The sequence below is a fragment of the Bactrocera neohumeralis genome, chromosome 3 (assembly GCF_024586455.1).
Source record: "Bactrocera neohumeralis isolate Rockhampton chromosome 3, APGP_CSIRO_Bneo_wtdbg2-racon-allhic-juicebox.fasta_v2, whole genome shotgun sequence".
NCBI lineage: Eukaryota > Metazoa > Arthropoda > Insecta > Diptera > Tephritidae > Bactrocera > Bactrocera neohumeralis.
This window is the reverse complement of record NC_065920.1, coordinates 77,136,685-77,163,277: the sequence shown is the minus strand read 5'-3', so window position 1 is coordinate 77,163,277 and position 26,593 is coordinate 77,136,685. Positions and strand designations below refer to the sequence as shown.

Sequence of the window (26,593 nt, the reverse complement as noted above, 5' to 3'; positions counted from 1 at the left end):
TCGACTGATTTTCAAAGATCTTGGCCTCAAATCATATGAGCGCCAATTTCCGTGCTCTTGAATGTATACCATTGCCTTTAAGGGACACTCGAAGATTCTCGATCTCTTTTTCTGTTTGGCAACAATCTTCATCGGTGTTTCCCATCTTCAAACTTGTTTGGTACTCCAGGACAGGACGAGCCTCCTCTTCTAAACCAAAATTACTTCTTTTAAATCGTGCAAATTATTTTCCTTACTTTCGCTCCGCTAGAACACGTTCACCATAAACTTCCAGCGAAATACGATGATATTCGGCTATGGTTTTCTTCATATACAAGTAAAGAAGAAAAACTCTATACAAATGCACTTTTTCAGGCAAAAAGTTGAACATATTTGAGTGAAAAAATTATTGTTATTTACGCTTCAAATGATTGACATACATATACTGAGAAAGATCCACTACTCCAGTAGCTTTCTAAGGCATGTTCTAAATATTGGTTGCCACGAAATTAGTTAAAGACCCAATATGCTAAGAATAACTTATTTGCTTTCGATAGAGAATTCTAGAAATGCTATGAATTGGTATTTATTATTGCTTCTACTGTCTTCTCTCAGACAAAACGATTTATAACAAGAGATTGAATATCTGGCACAAAAATTCAGGATATATTCTCCATGCGCAATCGCTTTAATCGCACTGCAAATACCTTTCTTTTGTGTCTTAAGCAACCAAAAAACTCCGCCCTATAATCTTGATTGCAGATCCTATCTTTAATTCCAGAACATTCTGCACCGTTTATTAAATGTATAATATATAATTTTCATAAAAACTGGAATTATATTCAAAAGTTTTTGTTCAAGTTGTTGTTGCATGCGAATTACACCTCCTTTTCTTTCAGTGCAAATAACATGGCAGTGAATGAGCCAGCGGTTCTGAATATCTGGAGGTATAACCAAAATTTAGTTATTTTCAGGAATTTTTGCTGTTTGTCGTTGTAACTTACCCAAACAAGTAGACTACGATTGGCTGTGAAGAAGTAGCCGGTCAAGACTAAAACACGCTGCGAGCGAATAAATGGGATAAGTAACAGACGGCAATGCTTCGGTGGCAGGTTCTGCCATGGTATTAGCAAGTAAATATTTTCAGAGAGTTCGTCACACTAAGAATTTTCGTTAAGGGACTTAAACAAACTGATAGTTCTATAACAACGATGTAGTTACCTCATTTTGCACTTTCTCACCGCCAAAGCAATAAATCATCAATTGAAGTACAATAGACGACAACAGCAGACACATGAAGGGCACATTCGCCGGGTCGGATAAGTAGGATAATTGATAAGCAAGAAAACAAATTGGCAAGCTTGAAGACGTGACCTCCAAGAATATGATTGGCGCATAGACAGCATCAAGCTCCAAAGCCAAGTCGATAATTTCGCGATGATAATTGATGAGCGAGACGAAATCACGATGAAAATTCGGATCATCGACGTGCAATTGCAAAAGCTGCTCCAACTTCAGACGCATGATTTGCAGATGTGCCGAAATATTGTAGACGAACCAACCGAACAGACCATCCACAACGGTTATGGTGTTCGCACAGAGTTGCACGAGCAAAACGGTGAGTATAGTGGTTAAAATGTAGTAGAAGGGTGAAGTATAGTCGTAAGGAAAGCTATATGGAAAAGAAGGAGAAAGAGATGGTTGCGTTAAAGTATCCTTACTCTGTTAAGTTAGGGAGTAAACTCACATGCCCGGCAGGGGAAGTGTCAAAACAACTTCATTATACCATATATAGTAGAAGAGTAGTTTGAAGATGGGCAAAAGCACACAAATGTTGACTGTCAGCTGACACGAGATGCTGTAGGCCGTTGTGATCGGCAGCACCGGACGATTCGTGGTATTCCATAACTCACGCTCGAATTTGTTGCCTACAGGAGAGCAATCAAAAAAGAAAGTAAAATATATGAAGATTTCTTCATTATAATATTACTTCTGAATGATTACATGCAGGAATGAAGATTTTTTATGTATTTACCTTTCAAAGCCAGTCGTTCTAGCGCCTCGTTTAAGCGCAAAAAACGTTTTCGACGCACTAGAAAGATAACATTTTTGCTCGATGTAGTAAAAAGTTGTACATTTATTGTCATGGCGGCAACTATTTTGTCCACATCTGCGAAGTTTTCCATTGCGTAGCTATAAAGTGCTACAGCCCATATTATAACCCCAATCATTTGAATAAAATAACGTGCAGGATGACTGAAAATACACTTGGAACCACTTAGCCCAATACTGATGCCCAGTCGTTCGGAGGCTAAATTTGATATTTTTATTAATTTAAACTAACTCGGCAAGAAAATTTTAAAATTTTCAGTTCCTTGACTTACCACCAACTATCGGCTTTATATCCTTCAAAAGCGTTGTGTGCATTATATGAGGAAATTGACGGTACTAATTCTTTAGTCGACGGCAATTTAATTATGCCTTTATATACGAAAAAGTTTAAGCAGATGATTTTTTGTCCCAACAATTATCACTGAAAGTTAGAAATATTAATTACAGTCTAACGTAGGTGTGTTAATTGCTCTTCGAAAGTGCAATTAAAAAGGGTGTACGCGACAAGCTTATTACCTTTTTCACCATAATAGTGTTCCCAAAAAAAAGTCGATGGAAATTTCGAAGTGCTTCTTCAAAAGTAAAGTTTTCGAGAAACTAATAACAAGACATTCATATAAAAAAAAATTCTGTCCATACCTGTTTGTTTGCTTTCCATTTCTCCCTTTTGTTTAACTTTCCCATCTATAAACAAATCATGTCCTGATATCAAAAGCTGGAATTGTTAACCTCATTCATTGAAAATAGGAAGTAAATTTTTCTCAAAATTAGAATATAAAATTATGGAAGTTTTAGGAAGTAATAACTTTATACCAAAAATGTGCCTTTTCTACCTTTGCTAGATATTTGGCCGTGTTTCTATTTCCATGTAGTTTGTTTATGGTGAATTTTTTGAACTTCTGCTATTGAAAAAAGCAGCTGATTGGTTATCACCGACAACTTCTCACCAATAGCAATATACGAGTATTCCAGTTTTTGATATTGCCTGAAGGTTTTCGTTTTCAGATAATTTTCGAACACACCGCGAACAGAGTTTTAGTCACATACACAACTCACTTGGCTACAGTCTGCGTCATACGGCTTCTGCGCTGTAGCTTTCAGTTTTCAAGAATAATGTAGAAGTTTTAAAAGCTTAATTAGTTAAAAGAGTTTCATGGTCATTCATGAATTTAGGTAATTTTTCATGATGTGAGTAAAATAATTAATTAATTAAACTTTCACAGGTTTTAGAAACGGAAACTCAACCTCAACTCAAACTTTCTAAACCAGAAAGTTGCAAAAACTCCAGGTATTCGATAAAACTCAAAAAATAAGTTATTCTTCTTTCGCGTTAAGCCTATGAAGATAAAATTAATTTTTTCTCTATAGTTATCATAGAATTCTACATTTTCTACCAAGCTTCAGAGCAAGTGTATGCCGCAACAGTCTATATACGAGTCTTAATCAGGGGCGAAATATAGAGACCACTATTAATATTAAACAATTTGGACTTAACGCTGTCCAAAGCAACTGCACTTATGATATGCAGATGCCTGGCTGGCAGATCCTGGAGATGCCAAGTATCATTAGATGGCTGTATACCATGATTGTAAGGTCTATTGTCACCTATGGAGCGGTTGTTTAGGCCGCCAAGGCAGCGCAGTCTTCGGTGGTCCGGAGACTATCAAAGCTGCAAAAGGCATGGAGCTCACACCGCTGCATCAGGTGATAAAACAAGTAGCAAAACATACCATGCTGCTAATGTCAGCAGAGGGCTGCGGAAGAGGAAAGCTAATGTCCTCTCGACAGATGGAGGCACTAGCGGAAAGCACACCGCTAGCCCTCCTCCCAAAAGACGGCACCACGAAGAGGATAAATTTCAAAAAGAACTTCAGAGTTACTTTGGGCAGCAAGACGGAGTGGAGCGATTCCACGCTGGAAATGCTGCTGGAAGACAGTACCATCCAGTGGTACACTGACGGCTCAAAAACACCGAAAGGTATTGGGGCAGGTATTGCGGGACCGCGTACTAAGCTGTCCATACCAATGGGATTCTTCCCAAGTATCTTTCAGGTAGAAGTTTTTGCCATATGTCAGTGCGCAGAAGTCAACCTCCGCCGCAACTATCGCAACCAGCGTATAGCCATTCTCAGCGATAGTCAAGCGGCACTAAAAGTGATCTCAGCATATGAGACCAAATCGATTTTAGTAGAAGAATGCATAGAAAGGCTAATCCGCCTATCCTTGTGCAACCGGGTGCACCTAATCTGGGTGCCAGGTCATAAAGGAAAAAAGGAAATGAGAGGGCCGACGATCTGGCCCGCTCTGCGGCAGCGTCCAAGATGTTGGGACCAGAACCATGTATAGCGATAGGATCCCACACTCTTAAGGAGCTGCTCCGCTGCTGCTTCTAAGGGGGTACAACCTCTCCAGGTTCAAATAACTAATTAACCTCCCCCGTGACAAATTCCGCCTCCTCATGGCGATCTACACAGGGCACTGCAAACTCAGGAAGCACTTGTCCAACATGGGCATAGTCTCCTGTGATAACTGCCGGTTCTGCGACCTGGAACAGGAAACACCAGTACACCTAATTCTGGATTGTACAGCAATCTGCAGAAGAAGGCTTAAGGTCCTGGTTTCTGTATACATTAGCAGGGATCACATCACCTCAGTAGCGCCCGGCAAACTCCTGGAACTATTCAGGCTGCTGGAACTTTGGGAAGACATGTGATATAGGAGAGGGCACAATGGACCCTAGGTTGCGTTGTATTAACTCATTAATAATCTATCTATCTAATATTAAACACAGGAATTGCTCTTATTAAGACCGTATCGTACCGTACCACAGTGTTGACTTTACTTTGTTCCAATTAAATCTAACATAATACAAAGTTATTTTGAACTCTACCATAGTTATCGCTCGGTTAAACACACCATCGTGTTTATGGACCACTTTCATTTCTCATCAAGTCGCCGCGATTTCCGGGAATGTCGGAATCGATATTCGATACCCAGCCCCGCAGACTTGGTTAGCAAATATGTGTATGAATGGTTGCAATGTGAGAAAAATTAATTTCCATTAATTGAAAAACCCGACAACACCACCTTTGAATTCAGAATCGTTAAGATGATTGCTATATGCACCCAAGAGTATATTCTCGAATGACTTGTCTTATTTCCAGATGTGAATATGAGAATCATCGTATACTTATACAGGTTTAGCTCAAACGCCTTATCAAGGAGACGAGAGACTCACTACTAAAACCTAGAAATCACCACAGAAGAGATCATAACAACACGTAAAAAGCTAATAAGTATAGTATATAAATGTACTGTACTGGCGTCTTAATAGATTCACGGAATTTACAATTCATCCGAATAGGTTTGGTTTTTGAGTTTTTGAGACAATTTACAGCAAAGCCTTAAAGATGTATAATTTTAGAAAAATAGTCATTAGAAAGTGCTAAAGGAACCTTTAGGGACGAAAGTCTTTTAGGAGAGAAGACAAGAGACCTATTTTATAGCAAAGATATATATATAACGTTTCATACAATCAAGGTCAGGAACAACGAATTTCGTGGCAGAGAAAAGTCAACCCATAAAATGGTGTTTCCATTAAAGGTGGCTACGAAAAATTAATAAACTTCACAAACTCCACCACATTTGATAAGAAATGTAAATTATTCCTTAATAGTTTCGTGTTGTTGCAAGCACCTTAAAGCTACACAAACAGTTGGTGAGAGTTACAGAACTTGCAGTCAATTTAAATACATATATACAAATGCATTTTTTCAGGCGTTTCAACTTCTCAACTGTATTGGCGTATTACAAGTACTTGTGTGTGTATATATTGTAGCGGTAATTGTGTCATTATGTAATATTTAGATAATGATTTGTAGACAAAACAAATTGTCAATAGTTAAACGTTGGCGACGCCTCAAATCCAATGAGACAATCAAAATAATAGAAAATTGGGCTTAAGTGGCAAAATTAAAAAGTTGGGTGTCGGCTAAATGGAGGTTGGACTTCTCAATGTTACGTTTATGGTACATATATTAAGTTCGAAGTTATGTTTTCGGCAATATGAACTATCGTGAGACCTACGTTTGAGCTGTAAACATGAAGGAAGTAGTGGAACGCATGGCTGTTATAGCAGCATATATAGTGTATATAGTGAGTATAAGGTTCTCAAAATACTATATCTATACCATAAATACATTCAATACATATATTTTTACTATATTTTTACTCAAAAATTCTAGTATGGAGTAAAAATCTTATGATTTGGTCGACCCGTGAAAATATGTCCTCTAGTCTGTAGTAATAAATTCTAATTCTTAAATTGGTATGTTGGAATACAAAATAGCTTCGGTGTTAAATATGGTTTTTTAAATTTGGCTAAAATTCCTTAGCTCTGATAATACTTTCTCGTTTACTGTAGCGCCAGCGCCCCCACTTTACTTCTGTGTTTGTGCCGGAACCTTATTCAGTTATGCAATTGTCCATGCATTTTCGTCAAAACAAATCATTTCCGCTGAGTTTTTGAAAGAGTAAAGTTTGCTAAACCGCAACACCACAAAATGTTCAAGAGCGATTTGGGTATTACGGGTTATTTTCACCTACAAAAATTCACCTTCCATCGTCTCGGCATAGATATGACGACGAGAAATGCTCGCGTGACCAAAACATATTTTTTAACTCTACAAATCATAGCTTTGGCCACGATTCTAATACCAATCGCAGTTTACAGTTGGCAACACATACAGGAGATTGTCGAGGTGACCAATGCAATGGCGCCGTTTATGCAGGCTACCATATCGCTTTGGAAGATTTGGCGCGTCATTTATAGACGTAAGGAAATGGCGCAAATGGCTGAGCATATTTATCTGATATCGACTAAAGGTGACTGCTGTGAAATATTGTAATTTTTATATAGAAAACAATTGCACAATTTTTCGTAATATTGTCTTCTGATAAAGCCTCTGCGAAGGAGCTAACTCACTTGAAACAGGAGAATAATCGCGAGCGTCTAATGAACACCGCTTACTACTACTCGGTGTTGAACACTGGCATGCTCGCGCTTGCGGCCCCCGTTTTGGTGAGCTTCATACAGTATCTGCGTCTCGGCGAATTCAGTTATATTGTGGTGCTCAAGGCCACGTAAGTACGGTTTCGGTAGTAATTTTCATAATCCACTTTCGCAACTCTTCCTCAGCTACCCGATCGATTATGCGCGTCCGCTAAACTACTTTCTGATATGGCTTTGGACCGCAGTCGCCATCTATGGCGTCATTTATGGCTCAGTTTCCGTGGATAGTCTTTACTCTTGGTATATACACAACTTGGTGGGAAACTTTAAGATACTCCAGTCGAAATTGGTCACAGCCGAGTCGGCCAGCGATCTGAGTGAACGTCGCGAACTAATTTACTATTGTATTGCGTATCATCAGCGTATCATTGCGATGACCGAACAATTGAATATTATTTATCAGCCAATCGTGTTTGTGCAATTCTCACTAAATGCTTTGCAGATCTGCTTTCTAGCCTATCAAATTGGCAGCGGTGTTGTGGACACGGTGGATTTACCATTTCTATTCTTGTTTATGATATCGGTGGGTATACAACTGATGATCTATTGCTATGGCGGTCAGCATTTGCAGAATGAGGTTAGTGACTGAGAAAATAGCTCTGATGGCAAAATCTAATTTATTCAAACATATTTTTTCTGTAAATAATAGAGCGTAAATGTTTCGAAATCCATTTATCAAACTATAAACTCGTCATCCTGGCCGAACGAACTACGTAAAGTGCTGTTAATCTCGATGATGCGCGCACAGAAACCCAGCAAACTGACTGGCATATTTTTCGACGTTGATTTGCCGCTATTTTTATGGGTACACGGAACATCTTCGGAGTTTGTTTGATTTCTTGTGATTCCCATAAATTACTTATTTCAGGTTTGGCGCACTGCTGGCTCTTATGTGACACTCTTGCGCAGCGTGGACCAGAAAACTATGTGAGAAGTCAGTGTTCAAGAGAAAGAGTCGAAAAATTTAAGTTTTTTGCTTAAGCGCTCACGAAGTTTTTATCTATTTAGCCACCGTAGAGTTGAGTTCTTTACATCGATATATAGTTAAATTGAGAATATAGAATTTTTTAACACCAAAAATCTAATGAAAATTTATAATTCTTTTCGAGTGAAAGTAGTGACCCCAAAATCAGATAAAAAATAATGCAGGGAATATTGCTCGCCAATATGGTCGTTGTTATCAACAATCTTCTCTGGCAAACATTTTATGGACACCCAGTCTAAAAAACACTAAATTTTTTCCAAAAATATTTGTTTTTAATAGCGGCCCCTAAGAATCTGTTCAGACTGATATCCATAAAAAAAGATAGATAAAAAACTCAAGTTATGAGTAAGTGAATTCTCACGAGAAATTTATGACTGTCTGACTAGGTCAGGTTAGGTTATACAGCCCGGCTGTCACGCCATACATAGACCTTTTGGTCCTTAGTAATCCCAAATGGAGATTCAGTGTAATTTGACGTGAAGTATTCGTTTCACAGGACGTCAGCGCTTTTTGCGAACTTTAAGAGCGACTTGATGTCTAATTATGATCCTTCATCCAGTCGCTTGAACGGAGGCGTAGGAGATGTTTCAGCGTCTCTCTCATACCTATTTCTCTGTACTTTTTGCATGTATCGTCGTTAATTATGCCCATCCGGCTGTGTTGCCAATAAGTTGTGACTTGTCAAGAGACAAATAGCCGTCCAGAAGTCCTTCCGAGACAGTGTGAGTAAAAAGCAGGCAAGTTTTCCTACGGGGATCTTGTACATGATTTTGGCGACTCTGCATGTACTTAAGGCATTCCAGCCCTTCGACAAACGGATCTGTCAACCATTTCGAAAATTTCATTGTTTGTCGTTTTTCTGTACTTCTTCAGTGGGGAGAGAGTGTGCGGGGTTTTGTTAGGGGCTAACGCAGGGTGTGTGGCCGGATAGGTAGTATGGGGTAAGGAAAGGACGCAGTATAGAGGATGCATGCTTTTATGTTCAGATTGTTGTTATGGTGAATATCAACAAATATGTCCTTGGCAGCGGAGCTGCTATTCGAACAGAAAGGCCTTTCTTGTCAGAGTAAATGAGATTGTAAAGATAGGAATGGTTCGTGGCTGTCTGCAACTGTCCAACTGCGGTCCATATATTTGGAATCTCACGATGGACTCTCTGCTTGGGCAGCTTCAGTCACTCTGTAAGTGTTGTAAGTAAGTGAAATAAAACGGGAGCACAATTTTTACAAATTGTAAACATTTGGGGTTTAGGTGTGGGGTGGACATATGACAAAATGTCGTCCGCCAATTGTCCGTATGAATTGTCAGCAGAAACCTTCTCTTTTAACCTGACCTGAAACCTTCTCTTCTAAAAAAACGTGAGGGTATGTGCTATAATTTATACACTAACCTTCTGCTCATTGAGCTTTGCCCGAAGGTCCTTGTGGAGAATTCGCCTAACGTCGCCAATCTTGTAGCTGATTTTGTTGCATAGCTTTCCACTGCAACGTCGATTGGTGATAGGTGGTTTACCACACAATCAAGGCTATGTAAGACCTTAACATCATTTCACAGTCATCTAGGACAACTATGGACTTTTTTACTCTCTCCTCCACGTTGAGTATCCCCGTCAATCCTGTTGAGGCAAGTGGTATTCATGACGGGATTTTGTATCTCCTTATAAAGAGTACCATATCCCTCTCATCGACATTTAGTTCTATGTTGGCTTCTCTGACTAATAACTGTATTTTTTATCAACAATCGATTTATTCAGCTCTATCGCTGAACTGCCTATATGCTATTAGACCAACTTAAGTAGCTTCATGGTACACTTCTCCACCAGTAGAAAAGTTCTAGTGCCTCTAGCCTTCATTTAAACAATAATTTATCGATTATTGATATCCAATTAACTGTTTACTTACACTTTAAACGTTGCCAACAACACGTTCAATAAATGCAGTGAGGAAATCCAACATCATCGTGTAATAGAATTTATCTGATCACCAAATGTATAAATATATATAATTAACCACAAAAGCTGGTAGAACAACATGGACATCATCACACAGACGGCAAAGGATTGATTGCAAATGCAAAAGAACAACAACAAAACAAGTGAATGTTTAACAGCAGCGCCAACCACGGCACCAAGAAGACAGCAGAATCAGCATCGTCAGTTGCAGCAGAAGAAGTAGGAAGTGATTAAGTCCATGTTAAGGAACCCACCAAACCACTTCTCGACTACAAAGAACACAACCAACTTTAGCTCGATGGCTTAAAATATTATGTAAGAATGTTTGGCAAACATGTTATGCAACCAGGAAGAGATTCGCCGTGCAAATAAACAAATACGAGAAGTGCCGCAACCCTTTTCGGGAAAAAATAACTTTGAATCAATGAAAGTTACATCATGGCTTAGGTAAAAAATGTTAGGAAGTAATTGGGAGTACGCTGATGAGCATGGTAATGTTGTGGAAATACAAATAATTGTTTAGAAAAATATCCAATATTTTTTGGCATTCAGTAGTTAATGGATACACCTTAAGATAATCATAATGATAATTCAATTTCATTGTTTCCCTTAAGCATCTTCAAAAACCACAACAGTGACGAAGATAAGCGATTTCAGAAAGTTTAGTTATTCAAAAATGAGCTTCACCTTTATTCACAAAACTTTACTTCCACTTCGAATATGACTTACCAACCTGAGGTAAAATCTATAGGTAATTGTTAACCTCCAGTTTTTTTGACTTCACATAAACAAAGAATCAATAAAGCCGTGACAAGAAAAATAAATCTGCAAGAAAGCAAAACCAACAATTCATGTGTCATTCTGCTTATAAGACACCTACATATATACATATAAATATATGTATGTAAGTATGATTGGGCATGTTAGTAAGCGGACAAGATCACTTCTTGGATGAGCTGCTGCAGCAGAGCTTTTCATTTGCGTCCGGGTCGCCCAACCAGCTGGAGGTCTTGCGCTTGCAAACGGCAACCAACCGTCTTAGCAAAACATAAAAACAGTTTCTACTTCAGACACTCGTTAGGCAATGTGCAAATTCACCAACCGTCTCTTTGTCTTCACGCTGCTGGCCGTGGGAACGCTGATGGCGCCGGTGGATGCAGCAGCCATGCGAGCCCAGCACAGAAGCGCTGCAGATCCGAAATTTTTGGACCTTCTCTCGCTGAACGAGGACAACAACAACTACGATCTGCATTACGATCAGCGACAGAAGGGCGAAGAGAATTTGCATGTGCGCATGAATGGGTTCTTTATCGAAATGCCCGATGACGGCGATAAAGATGCGAGCGACGAGTTGAAGGAACTACGTAAGTGCTGATGTACAAGTATATTACTTTCTATTGTTTCAATTTCATAAACTTTTAAAGTATACTATGCCATACTCTTTGGTGGGAGCGAAGAAATGTTTAAGCACTTGATCGAAAACAAAATAAGCACCACTCCAACACCCACCAGCTTGACCTTAAGTGAGTTTGGGCTTTTGAATGAGAACAAATTGGACGCGGAACGGCATGCCATTGGTCAGCAGGGTGAGGACCCGGAAGCAGCAACCAAACATAAGGTAGAAGGCAGAAATGCGAACCCACTTCAGGATAGCGGCTTGGTGGCCGTAAATCGGGAGCCAGAGACGAAGCGCGTGGGATTGATGTGAGTAATGTTGAGAAATGAGTCGAACAAGGAATTGAATACTACTTGATTCTATTCGCTATAACTTGTCCTGATTATTTTTTGTAGCACAAAACAGCATTTCAACACTTTGCTGAGTTTGCTGAAACGAATGCGCCGCAACTGATCCTTGGCAACTGCTTCACATCTTCACATGAGAGTTAGTATATAAGAAAACATGCACTGAAGTTTTTATTATTCATATCGGATATATTTATAATACAAAAAGATAATGTAGCTATAAGCGAATGTAAAAGGAAAGAGCTAAAGACTGATGTATTAATTTGTAAGCATATGTTTTGAAATAAAGGTATACTTATTACTAAGTACTTATGTGGAGGCGTTTTTGAGTAAAATTTAAAAAAATTGTAATGAGGTCTGCTGGAGCCGAACACTAGGTACCGTCGGAAATTAAAGCAATTTTCAAGACATTATTATATTAAATCTTGGACTAAGCGAATGTACGCAAAAGTATTTTAAATTTGTGAGAGAAATTAAAACTTTTTTCAAAAAATGATTGAACATTTTGACTAATAGAATGGACTAACTAAAAGCTAACTAATGAACCGAAGCCTCACCGAATTGAGCAAAATAAGTAAAATTTTTTATGACAGGTGCTCTCCAAAATTAAAGCATTTTCCAAAAAATTATTGACAATTTTGACTAACCAAATCGGCTAGCTACAGACTAACTAATTAACTGAAACCTAACCGAATTAAGAGAAATTAGTAAAATTTTATATGAGATGTACTTTTCTAAAAATTTAGTGGCTATTTTAACTAACCGAATGGGCTAACTAGAAACTAACTAATTACCTCAAACCTAACCGAATTAAGCGAAATTAGTAAAATTTTAATTAAAGCAATTTTCGAAATTTTATTGCCTGTTTTGACTAACTGAATGTACTAACACAAACTAACTGCCACCTAACCGAAATGGTAATTTTTTGATATGAGATTACGCGAAGATATGAACTGCTTAAACTTATGATGTCTTCTAGTTAGCTCTCCTTTGCTCTGAAACTGAAAATGGTGACATTTGAGTAGTATGAAATATGGGATCTTATTTCCCATATTTCATAGCGTGTGAAACAACGGGTTCAGTCGCATATTGCGTTGTAGCACTGAATTGAACCAATATATCTAAATTTCTGTATTAGTAAGTTAACTGCATTGCAGTTGGATTCACATTCTCTACATTCTGCAATTTGTATATCAACAAAATATTGTAAAAGTTCACAAAAACTCATACAAGTACTAATGTATTACACCAAGTTCATCGTGATACTATTCAGGTTTAATTTGACGCCGTTCACGCTTTAAGTTAGCCAATGTTGCGTGATATTAATGGAGACGTTGGCGGCTGTGAGGATTGGGGTTGATTGTATGCAGTTAGCGAAAACTATAGTATTGGTTTTGTAATCTGACGTACAGGTGATGTGCAGTTAGCAGGGTCTAACCAAATACTTTGGCCTGGATAATGAAAATAAGTACGATTTGGTTCAATTATTATCATATTGCATAACATATGATTATGGTAGCATACATTAGGGCGCATTCAATTTATTAAGCGTCAATATACAGCTGTATATCTTAGTAACTTTAGAGAAAAGAAGTTATATGTATTATATAATTTGGGTACTTGGTTTTTTTAGTGAGCTTTTCCTTCCTTTTCCCTCTTTTTTCTTCATGTTATAGAGCAAAAGAAGATACTATCCCGTTTTCGTGCTAGCATGAAATAATCATTTTAGAAGAAAACTCGTAAAGATTACTTATAATTGTAGAAGAAAACTCGTAAAGATTAACTCCATATTGGAGAAACCGTTATTCTTATCATAACAATTTTTATTTTTAACCGGATTCCCTTGTTTCCGTAGCCAATCTCCAAGTGGACATCCGAAAAAAAGTGTTTAGCGGCAAAAAAAGATGTTGTTGCTAAAAATCATCTTAAATGCAGAAAAAAAAAACTATTGTTGCTGTATATAAATATGCTATATATGAATATTGGTAATGATCGAAGGACTAATAAAAATTTAGATTTTTGATAAAATGGTGGCTTCCTTGCGCACTTTTTAACCCAAAAATTTTCTTTGTAAAAAGAAACTCGCAGAGTGACTTAAAAATCGAAAATATTATCAAGAACTGTACTCCTTTTATTCTAAATTTATCTAAAAAGGTGGTATGAAATTTCATGTCCTGTCATTTCAGAGAAATTTTCTTAATAAACTATAAAAGCAGCGTTTCGTGAAAAACGTGTTTACAATTTTTGGTGTGGTTACACTAAGTTAATCTCCAAAACTATTTGCCAGATCAACTTCAAATTTTCTTAAAATATTCTCCAATATATATTCATTGGAAATATACTATATGCTAAAAAACTAATTTTTTTGTAAATCACAAGTCAACACAATCACTTAAATGAACTCCAATTTAACTCACCCAGCCCTCGCTCACATTATGCCAAAGTTTTCGAAACATTAAGCGCCTGAAAATATGCATTCACTTTCGTTTTACAATAACAATGTTTCATTTGCCGACTAACTTTGAAGGTCGTTTTGTTTGCCTGCGAAAACATTTTGCCATTGTTATCACAAATGCCTGTAGCACATAAGTATGTTACATGCCGGTAGATGCCGTTTTGGTCTTCCCGCTATGTCTGCCACATTGTCTGGGTGTTGTGTTCTCCTTATGCTTTCACACACAGTTTTTGCATAAATATACGTTTATGTGTTCTCGAGAACATGCATGCCATGTATTTGTCGTATTTTTTGTGTGTGTTTACCTATCTACACTTACGTATGTATATGTATATGTGTACTTGTTTTTATGCCCGAGGGTGCTATTTTATTGCTATAAATTTTGGCAGCATGTTTTTACAGGTAAATGAATGACAACAGTTTGCAAGTTCTTGTGGCTACAAATAAACCTCGCAGTGACAGTCTGCATATGTATCTACATACGTATCCTTATATGCATCTATATACATACATACCCATTTATGAATGTGTGCTATGTGTATTTGGTGTATGTGTAAAGGCAGCTTAGTATGTTTTAATAGCATAAAATAACTTTTCAACATAAAAAGCTGGGAAAAAATAAATTAAAAGCACTTTGATGTCGAAGTTATAAGCTACAAAAGAATTTAGTTTAATTATTTTTTTGTAACTTTTATATTAAAAATAAAAAAAACTAATAATAATAATAAAATACTAAGGCACAAAGAACCTGATAATAAATAATAAATACTTTTCAAGCAAATTTTAAATTTCAGACTTTTTATGTTTCAAAATTATAAATAATCTCCTTGTATTTTCTTACTATTGTTTTTTAATTTTTTTAAATGTTTGTTTTCTAATTTAAAAATTAAAAAAATAATTTTTTTTTAATTAAAAGAGATTAAAAAAGATTTTTTTTTAATTTCCTGTATCTTTTCGTAAGCCGTAATTCGATTGAGTATAACTTCGTTAGTAACCGAAATTATTATAGGCATCCAAGCTTTGAACACATCTGCTTCGAATGAGTGTTCACAGTAACCCTCATTTTCGAGCCATAACTAATTGCCACCCTTATGCCAAGTATTTTATTCGGAGTAATTCGGAGTTTAAACGGTAAAAACTTTTATTATGCACTGAGCTGCGAATAAGGGGTTGTTTAACGGCAAATAGGTGTTTATTGTATTCGGAATTGGTTGCACTCTATGCTGGCGTATATTTTCGCTAAGGATTTCATCCTTTTCGAGTTTACTACAGAAATATAATTCACAATAGAAATTCGAATTATGGCAGACGTAACCTTGAAAACTTTACTAAATATTAAAGGTTTGTGGCTGCAATTAATGAATATTATTCATTTTGTTCTTCGTTCAAATGTTGACCTTCTTCTGTTAACTTTAACAGTTTAATTTCTGAACGGAGTACTAACAGAATACATGTTAATAAAAATATGTTATGTTGTATGTTAATTATTTTAGTCTCTGTTAATGTTATTATAATATTTTCTGCTATTTCATTAACATTCTCAGCTTTTAGATTCGAAAGTTTGTTACCTTTTTTCAACAATCCAATTTCACTCTGAATCCCAAATGTAATGTAAATTATCCTTTCCTTCAGAGAGGTGTGCATTCTCTCTGGCTGCCTCACTGACGTCTCACTGACTGTGTGCTCAATACTAGTCAAAGAGCGCATGACCTCATTAGCAATAGCTGCACGCCTGTTCTATTATGGAATTGTATGGAATATTTGGTACCTGCAAGGCCGAAGAGCTCGCTAGGGAGGGCACCGGAGTCGGTTTTCTAACGTCCTCTTGCATTCTAGCTCTGGAAATATGGACATCGACTGAGCTTGGAAAGCGCTGGACAATAACCAGAACTTGTGCGGTTGTAAGATCCTTCTGGTCCGGATTGAACGTAAGAAGTCCTCCGAACTACTTGATCGTAGAGTTAAGTCAATCTCGCCGTGATGGTAGGTGTCCTGACTAGACACTGTCCAATAGGTTCGTGGTGTTTCACATGGCCACCAGTCTTTGCTGAAACTGTTTGGAGGAAAGCAAAGTTTAATCATTTTGTCACTCTCTCCACTAATGCTTTTGCAAGCTTGAGATTGAAATATCTTGGTATATACGCTCTTGGCGATCATAGTGAAATGGTTGGGAGTGACAATAATTGCCTTTGTAAATTTGTGATAAGCTCAAATTGCTTCGTCGATCTACGGGAATCGTGATCCACTTTAAGGAGGTTTTGGGTGCATAAAAGATGAACAACTGTCCTAGTCAGATCTCTGGAATATTTGCTTTATAATGGGGTTTTCAATAAGAGCGCTACACAATTTTTTGACGGCTTGGGATATCAATGAAATTCTTTATTCTTGTGAAAGTACATTCCATGCCATTATTTATAGAACTCGACTTGTTTGACATGGCCACCACGGCGATTCTCAAGAATAAATCAGCCGATACTGCTGCAATTTCATTTTCGATATATAGACTTGACGTAGCTCTACAAGAAATAGTACAAGTATAATGGCGTCAAATCGCACGACCGAAGCTGGCCAATTGACTGTGCCATTTCAGTTATCATTGAGGGGGTATTCTAGTCTAGAATTTTGAAAAAATCGATTTTTTTTTGCATATTCTTAAAGACTGGACCTTTGGACCTTCTTTATATATCTCTCTATGGTTGGAACTAGGATTATTAAAAAATTTTGATTTTTACTATTTTTAAAAAATTTTGATCTTTGCCAAAAAACGGGCAAAAAATTCAAACAGTCGCCATTTACTGAAAAATTTTTTTTTTTATTTATCCTAGTTCAGACGATAGCGGCATTTGTACTGATTAAAAATTTTTTTTTTTTTTTTCAGATCACCCAAAGTATTGGAATCGTGTCAGGAAGGGGGCACCCTTATTTTCAACCCCCGCCACGCCACCACGCCGCAATCAATCAAATTATCACAATTTTTTTTATTTATTTTTTTTTTTTTGTATTCTTAAAATATCAAGAAATATCTGATAAAAAATTGGATAGTAAAAATGTTCTTAGTTTTTTTTTATTGGACTTTAAAAAATGCCGTTAAATAGCATAAACCGCACTAAACCGTAATTTTTTCGGAATGCAATGGCGACTCATGGAGTATACGTATGTGTGGATTTCCGCCTGACCAATAACGTATATTTGACGAAGCCTTCAGCCGGAAATAAGTCTCAGCGCTGAAGATGATTTTTCGACGAAAATCTGGATCATTTCCAAGTTGTTTCTCAGCCCAATTCACGAACATACGACGATTCTGGTGGTCAAGTTCTTTCGTTAATTGTAATTGTTGATATTGTAAGGATGTAGGTCAAGATTTTTCAACAAAAACCAGCAATGTATATAGCTCTGTAATATAAATTTGAAACCATGGAAGACATGACGTATCCACGTATCCATCTACGTATACACCTGAAGGAAGAAAAAAATAGTATATCTGACGAAAGGTTGTAAGAGGTACTATAAAGGTGCATAGTCCAGCGTTAAATTCTTAAATTAGAAGAGTGAAATTAAACCAAAGTATTGGAACCGTGAAGTAAACAGCTTCTTAACGCAATACTAAACAGAGCATATCAGGAGTTTAAGTACTAGTGAGAGCGCAAGTCAACTAACCTGCAGAACTGTGTGCCACCCGCCGTCTGTGTGTCAAATAAGAAGCTATCACCACATTAATTTGAGTAAAAAGACAATAGCAACAACAAAACAATAATAATAGCGCATAAAACAAGCAAGAACATGGACAACTTACGCCCCTTAAATATGTGTATGAATACGCCAAACTTTGTTGTCTGCGCCGCATCGGCGTTGCCACATAATTTATTTATAATTTTGCAACCACTAATGTTACTCGCGAGCGCCTAGCAACACACACAGCTATTTTGTATATGTATGTATGAACAATGCTTTACGCCTAAAAGTATGCAATTTCGCTCAACAGCGTTGTATTTGTTGCCTGTTATGGTGTATAAGTTAATGTCTTTGTTGTAGTGAGTTAGCGGCGCTCAGCTAAAGTTGCCGTTAACAAAGCCGCCAAACTTTAAATGGCAAGTGACGCGCCTAGAGATATGCTAGCGTGCGTTGGCGCGTCTTGCATTTCTAACAACTCGCCACTAAATTGTTATTCCTTTTTTTCTAGTCGCCAAACTTTTCAAAGTTAAACACTTCGCAGCGGCGGCGTAGTTGCGGCTGCTGGTTAAGGCATTTTTCTTGGCTATTTCTGCAGTTTTAATAAATTTTCGGCGCTTACTATAAACTGGAGTTAGTGCAATTGTTTTCTCAAACAAATCGCATTCTGCTAATTTATGACGAACATCTAAAGTCTGCTAAGAATTTTGTAAAAGCACATTTCGGCGTACGAAAATGCATTTTAGAAATTCAATTTGCATGCTAAGACTCCGCCCGCGCTCAGCGCTTCATACGTCGCCTCAACCGTTGCTCTGTTGCCGCATGTTGTCGCATATGCTGCTTGTTGCAAGCACTTGTGGCACCGTAACTTTGTGGTTTATCCCAGTTCGTTTGCGTTTTCTCTGTATGCATGAATTTTGTTGTTGTTTTCTTTTTTACTCACAACTGTCTGATTGCATTGCATTGCATTCTCGCTTGCAATTTGATTTTGAACCACTTCTCCCTTGCAGCGTCGTTAATTTAGTCTTTGTACTCAGCGCCTGCCCTTTACTATCATTTACAAGCTTTTACATTCACACACACACACACATACATTGCAGTTAAATTGCGGTATTTTATACCGTTTCTCTCCCACATTCATGTGGCTTGTGGCGCTTTGTTTATGGCATCCGCAGCTCACCGAAAATTATTCGAGTGAATTCAAGAAAAATGTGTGTGTGGTAGAGAGTGAGCGAAAAACTATGTGCCGTTAACTTCTACATTTCGCTCAAAAGCATATTCGTGACATAAATTTGCAATGCAATTAAGAGAAGACAATCGCAATGTTAGCAAGCACTACTTTCTTACTTCTTCACTTGATTCCTTTTATTTGGAAGATTTTATTCTTAGTTAAAATTCGTTTTGGGTATATTTAATTCGACGAGAGGAGAGAGGGAAATATGCAAATGTAAATAGTTTTCAGTCTGTAATCTTCTTAAGTATTTATATTTTATGCGAAATAAGCTTTTAACGCGATAATTCGATTAATTATTACTGTGCGCCTGGGAATATGCAATGTTTTTATAAAAGTTGGCTTTTTTTCATAAGTAGTAGCACTCTGATTGCTATTATAATGTAATAGGTTAGCTCACCATGTATAGATTTTGATTTCCCTTACAATATGATATAATTGTGACGAGATTGGGAAACATGGATCACTATTCGTTATACATGAACTAATTTAGTCTAAATTTTTCTTATACCAAACCCCAATGGTGTATCATTTACTCTAAACAATTTATATTGCTGTATTACTAATTTTTGAAATACTATTTTGTATTTCTTGGTGAAGAAAAAGAACTGAACTGTGGATCGCCTAGAAGTATACTTCATTATTTCTTTTCGGAGGAGGTAATTTTGTAATGAAAATGATTCAAAAAGTATTCTTTAAATGAAACGATTTAGTATGTTATTTGATTCGAAAAGAGTTGAGTGAAATTGGATAACACTTCTTAAAATGGGGATAGTCGAAAAAGTCTTTTCGTATTTCTAATAAAACTTCAACTTATAGTTTTATGTATTTATAATGAACTCTATTGAACCAAATAATATGTACCGTTATGGTCGTCCACTTATGGCAAAAAGAAATTTCTTCTAGAGACATTATTCCATCAGTGTAAAACTTTTCTGGTTTCTCGGCGAAAAGCTCGATAAGTAAATTCACTGGCTTCTCTTGAAGCCAACTTTGCTCTATTAAGAGAGTTCTGTATTAACCAAAACAAATGGTAGTTCGATGGTGCAAGGCCAGGGCTATATGGTGGAGGCATCAAAAGTTCCCAGCCAAGCTCTCTCAGGCTTTGCCGAGTCATCAAAGATGTGTGTGGTTTAGGGCTGTCCTGTTGGAAGACGAAGTCCTTTCTGTTGATCAGTTCTGGCTGTTTTTTCGATTGCTTGCTTCAATCTCATCAATTGTTGACAGTAAAATGTAGAATCAATCGACTAGCTGGAGAAGCTCATAGCGGATGATTCCATTCCAATTCCTCCAAACACTCAGCATAACCTTTCGAGGCGTTAATCCTGGCTTTGCGACCATTTGTTGAGCTTCACAACTCTTGAACCATGATCTTTTTAGCACATTGTTGTCGTACTTGAACCACTTTTCGTCTCCTGTTACCATACACTTCAGAAATGGTTCGATTTCTTTTCGTTTCAGCAAAGAATCGCAGATGTTAATTCGGTCCATTAAATTTTTCACAGACAATTCATGTGGTACCCAAACATCGAGCTTCTTTTTGTAGCCTGCCTTTTTTAAATGATTCAAAATCATTTTATGATGAATGTTAAGTTCCTTAGCGATGTCATGGTTACTTATGTGACGGTCCTGATCAATCTTTTCCTCAATTTCATCGACTTTTTCAACGATAGGTCGGCCAGAGCGAGGTGCGTCTTTCACATCGAAATTTCCAGAACGGAAGCGAGAGAACCATTGTTGTGCTACACGAAATGATACAGCATCGTCTTCGTAAAGTTCATAAATTTCATTGGTGGCTTGAGTTTTAATCTAACCTAAAGGCTTTTTTGACTACGCTAAAAGAATAATTAATAATAAAATGAAAACAAAAATTTGTTTGAATTATGTTTTTTAGATTAGGAAAAAATAATTATATAAAACATGAAAAAAACATTAACGTCGGCTGCACTGAAGCTACTATACCCTTCACTGGTGCATTTCTATTAGCATAAAAAGGTATAAATAAGTCTTTATCATTATTTTAATCGATCAGTTTGTATGGCAGCTATATGCTATAGTAATACGATCTGAACAGTTTCTTTGGAGATTGTAGCGTTGCCTTCTATAAAAAGTCACACAAAATTTTGTGAAGATATCTCGTCAAATAAAAAAACTTTTCTCTACAAGAACCTGATTTTGGGCGTTCTGTTTGTATGACAGCTATATGCTATAACGGTTCAATATCGATAATACGCACAAATTAGTAGTTTCTTGTAAAAAAAGGAGGTGTGTAGTGTTTCAGCTTAATATTTCAAAAATTGAGGGACTAGTTCGCGTATATACACACAGGCAAGTTTCGCTCTATTGACTCAGTTTGCCACGCTGATCATTTATGTATGTACTATGTTCATGCTTTATGTGTTATGTATATGCTTTATAGGGTCTCTTACGTTTCCATCGGGGTGAGACATGGTTCTTGGCAAATATAATATACCTTACTTAAGCAAGAAATATTTTGTGGTCTTTAAATTCATCGAAGTGAACTGAGACTTTTTTCAAAATCTCACAGCCACTTCACAAGACATTTATTATCATATCTCAATAACCATTCGTTTTTATATATTGTGAAAGTAGATTCCTGCACGAAATGTGCCTAAACTTGATTACCTTTTAATTTTCTGCTCATACATTTTTTACGGCCTTCACTTATCCAGAGCGACGCAACGGAAGTTAAGCAAAAACAAACACACACGCACACGTGTAAGATAATATTCATCTAGTTAAGGTAACAAAATTGTCAACAGCATGATTGGCACCTGACAAACATTAACTCACCTGCTACTTCCCCACTCTACAACAGCTTTTGCAGGGACTTTCTAGTGCCAAGGTGAGCCATGAGTGCTCCTCTTCAAATAAAGTCGACATAAAAGCAGCGATCAAAATATTAAGATACGCATTTATTATCAATGTGAAAAGCTAAATGTGTTGGCGTTTTGGGGAAAACGGAAATTGCGAGACGTTAACATTACGGTTTACCTTTTTGTCAGTCTGAAGATTTGTATATGTGTATATACAGTATATTTTGCTAAGCGCCGCTCCCCATCAAATGTGTATGTATGTAAGTATGCCAACGCATAAGCTATCATTGTGACATATATACTCATTTCCCCCTCATTATTTCAATATTGTAGGACATTGTTGTTGTTTTATCTTTCATCAGTGCTTTTATGCGCATATTTATTTTATGTATGTTCTGAGCTTTAAGTCTCATTGACATATTTTTGGTTGCATATAATTTCTGTTTATGTTTTATCTGACATTTCTTTTCATCTTTTCATCTTGCTATTTCGGACATTTACGATTCGCTTTGTTTGCGTGTTTGCGTTGTCCACTGAAATATGTAAATGGGGCAGTAGGAGATCAAACACACTGTGCAATGGCGACAATGGGCTTTTTTCATATGTCCATTCGACACGAATTCCTAATGCGATACAATTTTTTTTCTTTTAAAATAACTGGACTGACCTCAAACATAAACAAACTGGAACTGGACTTACAAAAAAAAGAAATACAAATTCTTACTATCAGTTTCGAAATGGACTTCTTCATAAACAGGTGTAAAATACTCGGTCCTCGTGGTCTTCAATTTATTTAGCGAATTTTGGTATTTTCAGTTTCGAACTCTTTTTAGACCACCATGCGATATATTCTTGGACAGTTTCGACGTAATATTCATAAGCCATGCTTCGTCAGCAGTAATAACGCGTTTGAGTTAGCTTATGTAGCTACGTTGTCAGGCAGCACTTTTGCGACCTTCATCGTCGTTATTTTGTTAAACCCAAAACTAAAATATGTTGAGTCGATAAGATTCTACTTTGTCTCTCTGATACCAAGACGATGAATTTCAAGCACTATTTCTTTAAATTTTTTCATTAACAGAGATGGATGAAAGACAGGACCATCTTTTAATGCTTTGTGCTACATAAATTTCGCGATAAAGCGGACTCACCCAAAACACTATTGATACATTTTCAATGATTTCGTAGCCTTGTTTCCATTAGAAACACAAAACTTCAACCATCGAGGTTTTTGATCTGTTTTTCAATGGCGAAACTCTTGAAAATATAAGATGTATATAATTAAAAAAAATTCACTTCTTTTTCTTAGTTGTTCTTCGCTTCAATGTATTTTGGTCAGCTTACCATGTGTCTGGAACTGGGAGGTTAAGTTACTAACAATATATGCAGGTCCAAATATGAATATATTAGTATATTAACGGGGATCCAGTTGAGGTACCCTTTTCAATAGCCTTTTTTTGACAGATCGAGCAGTCAGATCGAATAGATTTCGTCCAGCAAGCGGTGAAGAAAATATAGCAGTCGTAGCTAAGAGTGTACACGAAGACCGTGGAAGATGATTCTACGCCGTCCGCGGCGACTCGGACATATAACATGTTTGTCAATAGGGACGCTACAAAATTAGACCGTTAAGGACCGCAAACGACACCATATTTTTCCGCTATTTTGACATTTATCTTTCGTCATGGAAAGATATGCGATCCAGGAGTCGAAATTATTAAAATTTATTGCCGAAATTCGGAGTCAGAGGGCTCGGCTTTAAAAGCTAGAACGACTTGGCGCATTTTACGTCGAGATCTTAAATTGAAAGCGCACAAAATACAACTTGTGTAAGAACTGAAGCCGCTCGATCTTCCCAAACGACATCGCTGCGATCCATGGGCTCTTGAAAAGTTTCAAGAGGTTTCGACGTTTTCGAGCCGAAATTTGTTCAGCGATGACGCCCATTTCTGCCTCAATGGGTATGTAAACAAGCAAAATTGCCGCATTTGGCACGAGGATCAACTTGAAGATATCCAAGAGCTGTTATATTATTAAGGAAACAACAACGGTTTGGTGTGTTTTGTGGGTCGGTGGAATCATCAGTTTATATTTCTTCAAAAATTATGACATTGGGAACGTAACCATAAATGGCGGCCGTTATCGCACCATGGTAACCGACCGATTAGATTCCTGAAGCCCGTGATGTCGGCGATATTTGATTTCAACAAGACGCATCAATTTTCTTTCTCACACATCGCATCAATCAATGGATTTATTGAGAGAACACTTCGGTGAGCAGATAATTTCAATTTTTGAGCCAGTTGATTGGCCACCAGGATCGTATGATATCACACCGTCAAATATTTTCCTGTGGGGACATGTAAAGACTAACGTTTATGTAGACAACACTTCTATTCAGGACTTGGAGCATAACATCATGCGTGTCATTCGCTTGTTACCAGTCAAAATGCTCCAATGAGTCATCTAAAAATGGACTCACCGGATGGATCATCTGAAACGTAGCCATGACCAACATTTGAAAGGGATAATCTTGAAGAAATAAATGCGAAAGAATTTTCTTTCGAATGATAATAATCTTCGGCCATTAAATTTGAAGTATACGTGCTTTTTCTTTAAAAAAGTTGAGATCCTCGTAATGGATCACCTTTATATGTGATACTTATAATCACTTTCATTTTCTTGTTAGTTAAAGTTGGCATTGAAAAATTGTACTTGTGAAGATTATGCTTTCAAAATAATATATTTATTACTCTTTAAATTACTTACTACCAGGCATCAGCCAATAACAGATTTTTCGCTGCCCTGTGGTGAGTTCAAATTGAATTACTCTAACAAACATATCAATCACGAGCAGTCAATATTCATTAAGATATACTATTTTATTTTTTTTGTACAATAACAATACAAAAACGTTCGTAAAATTTTCCCCGAATGTAGCGCATTGAAATGATGCTGAAAAATGTGAACAATATGCTTGAAACGGGATTGCACGAGTGCCGAAACGCAGGTGCCGACGGTGAAAATTGGCTGCGCAGTGTAATACAAGGTGATGAAATGATGGAAATTCTAGGCAAAATAAACTAAAAACAAGTAAATTAGTCAGAATAACGATATTGCATAACAACAAATAATAATTTTGTTGCAGGCGGACAAAAAGTTTTAAAAAAAGTAAAAAATTATGGAATATTCTACAAACAATAGGAGTCATTCACTACATCCCGAACACTCTGTTTGAAAAACCATTGTTCAATTGTGCCTTAATTAACCGCCGAAATTTATACATTACCGTTTTACGTTAATAAAATCCGCAAAATGCCTAATTGTATGCTTCGTATTTCAAAACATGTGTGCCTACTAATTAATTTTTTCGTTGTTAATTTTGGCCAAACATTTATTTACATAAAAAAATATTGCTGGAAATTGCAACAACTGTCAATAATTGATTTTTGCGGATTTCGTGGCTGCCACATGGTCGTCGCGAGTGATTAATGCAAACATTTCAAGCAAGTGAACCCTACTCGACGCTCTGGTCAACATGTCAAGTGTGCACGCTGGCAACACAGGCGGCTTTCCCCGTGCTTCCGGTGTAACCTCACTTGGCTTGGCTAATAGCATATAACGGTACACGTTGGTTGCATAATTATAGGCACGCAATACGCATGTGACCGGCTATTAATGAAGCAGCGACATTGAGTGGGCGGAGTAAACACACCTGCGCACATATGTATGTATATTTATATATACGTAAACTTCATTATCATCGTTGCTGGCATACACAGCGCTTCATTATTAACCGAATCGCCGGTTTTTATGCAACAATATTTGCATGCTGCACGGCAGACAGTCGGCAGACACGGTAATGTTGCACGTAAATCATTCGTTGACATTTCTGATTACAAATGTCAGCACTTTGACACGTCTGGCCTAAGTGCAAATAGTGAAAAGGTGTACGAGAATTAGAGCTGAGCGGGTAGAGATATTAGAAAACTTCCAATACAATGTTGGCCACTTTCCAAAGCATACTTACAGGCGGTTAAAAGTGCAGGCTAATATTTGTTTCCAAATATGTATATGTATTTACCTAAGCGCGTGTGTTAATGCCACTTGTTTTAAATATTTTGCAAATTTCTAGCATGACTTATTAGAGTGCTTGGCGGTTTACTTAGTTCAGGTATGTTTTGAAAATTTATTTATATATATTTTTTTCTGATTTATTAACATTGCATGTCAACATGAGAATTTCAAGTGGCATTGCCTTTAATAATAATACTGAGTGAGAGAAAAAGACATTCTTCGGCCTTTTGATCGGGTTTGTGTGATCTTATTTTATTATTTATGAAACGATAAACTCTTCTATATTCGCAGTTTCGATTTTAAGATGGAGTTGTGTATGTATTTGGTGCCTTTCTGTAAAAAGATCTGGCATACAAAAGATCAATGGAGCAGAAAATGATATGATATATAGCCGAACAATATAAAGTCTATATATACAAATGATCAGTATGTCGAGCTGAGTCGATTTAGCCATGTCCGTCTGTCTGTCCGTCTGTCTGTCTG

General features: G+C 37.0%; 3 protein-coding genes across 3 annotated transcripts; 2 read left to right on the top strand and 1 right to left on the bottom strand.

The window, feature by feature from the left end:
* Window positions 1–857: 857 nt before the first annotated feature.
* LOC126753759 (odorant receptor 1a-like) lies at window positions 858–10,105 on the bottom strand. Its single transcript, XM_050465428.1, has 6 exons — window positions 10,063–10,105; window positions 9,700–9,762; window positions 1,727–1,907; window positions 1,201–1,651; window positions 984–1,139; window positions 858–920 (listed from the first exon to the last, which is right to left on the bottom strand). The coding sequence occupies exons 1-6, from the start codon at window positions 10,103–10,105 to the stop codon at window positions 858–860; spliced, it is 957 nt and encodes a 318-aa protein (XP_050321385.1).
* On the top strand, window positions 6,620–8,210 carry LOC126753509 (odorant receptor 45a-like). The gene is made up of 5 exons (XM_050465013.1): window positions 6,620–6,975; window positions 7,053–7,233; window positions 7,289–7,739; window positions 7,812–7,967; window positions 8,031–8,210. The coding sequence occupies exons 1-5, from the start codon at window positions 6,654–6,656 to the stop codon at window positions 8,091–8,093; spliced, it is 1,173 nt and encodes a 390-aa protein (XP_050320970.1). The 5' UTR covers window positions 6,620–6,653; the 3' UTR covers window positions 8,094–8,210.
* A 1,042-nt stretch (window positions 10,106–11,147) lies between the features above and the next one.
* Window positions 11,148–12,076, top strand: LOC126753515 (uncharacterized). Its single transcript, XM_050465020.1, has 2 exons — window positions 11,148–11,462; window positions 11,523–12,076. Exons 1-2 carry the CDS (start codon window positions 11,183–11,185, stop codon window positions 11,804–11,806), a joined length of 564 nt encoding a protein of 187 aa, XP_050320977.1. The 5' UTR covers window positions 11,148–11,182; the 3' UTR covers window positions 11,807–12,076.
* Window positions 12,077–26,593: the final 14,517 nt, after the last annotated feature.

Excerpts from the sequence above, each read along its gene's own strand:
- LOC126753515 (XM_050465020.1), top strand. The coding sequence starts at position 11,183 with ATGTGCAAATTCACCAACCGTCTCTTTGTCTTCACGCTGCTGGCCGTG. Across the intron at positions 11,463-11,522 it reads CGACGAGTTGAAGGAACTAC|TATACTATGCCATACTCTTT; the intron begins GTAAGTGCTGAT and ends AAACTTTTAAAG.
- LOC126753759 (XM_050465428.1), bottom strand. The coding sequence starts at position 10,105 with ATGATGTTGGATTTCCTCACTGCATTTATTGAACGTGTTGTTG. Across the intron at positions 9,763-10,062 it reads ATTTATTGAACGTGTTGTTG|GATTGACGGGGATACTCAAC; the intron begins GCAACGTTTAAA and ends TTGCCTCAACAG. Across the intron at positions 1,140-1,200 it reads GTGAGAAAGTGCAAAATGAG|TGTGACGAACTCTCTGAAAA; the intron begins GTAACTACATCG and ends GAAAATTCTTAG.
- LOC126753509 (XM_050465013.1), top strand. The coding sequence starts at position 6,654 with ATGTTCAAGAGCGATTTGGGTATTACGGGTTATTTTCACCTACAAAAA. Across the intron at positions 6,976-7,052 it reads TTATCTGATATCGACTAAAG|CCTCTGCGAAGGAGCTAACT; the intron begins GTGACTGCTGTG and ends CTTCTGATAAAG. Across the intron at positions 7,968-8,030 it reads ATTTGCCGCTATTTTTATGG|GTTTGGCGCACTGCTGGCTC; the intron begins GTACACGGAACA and ends TACTTATTTCAG.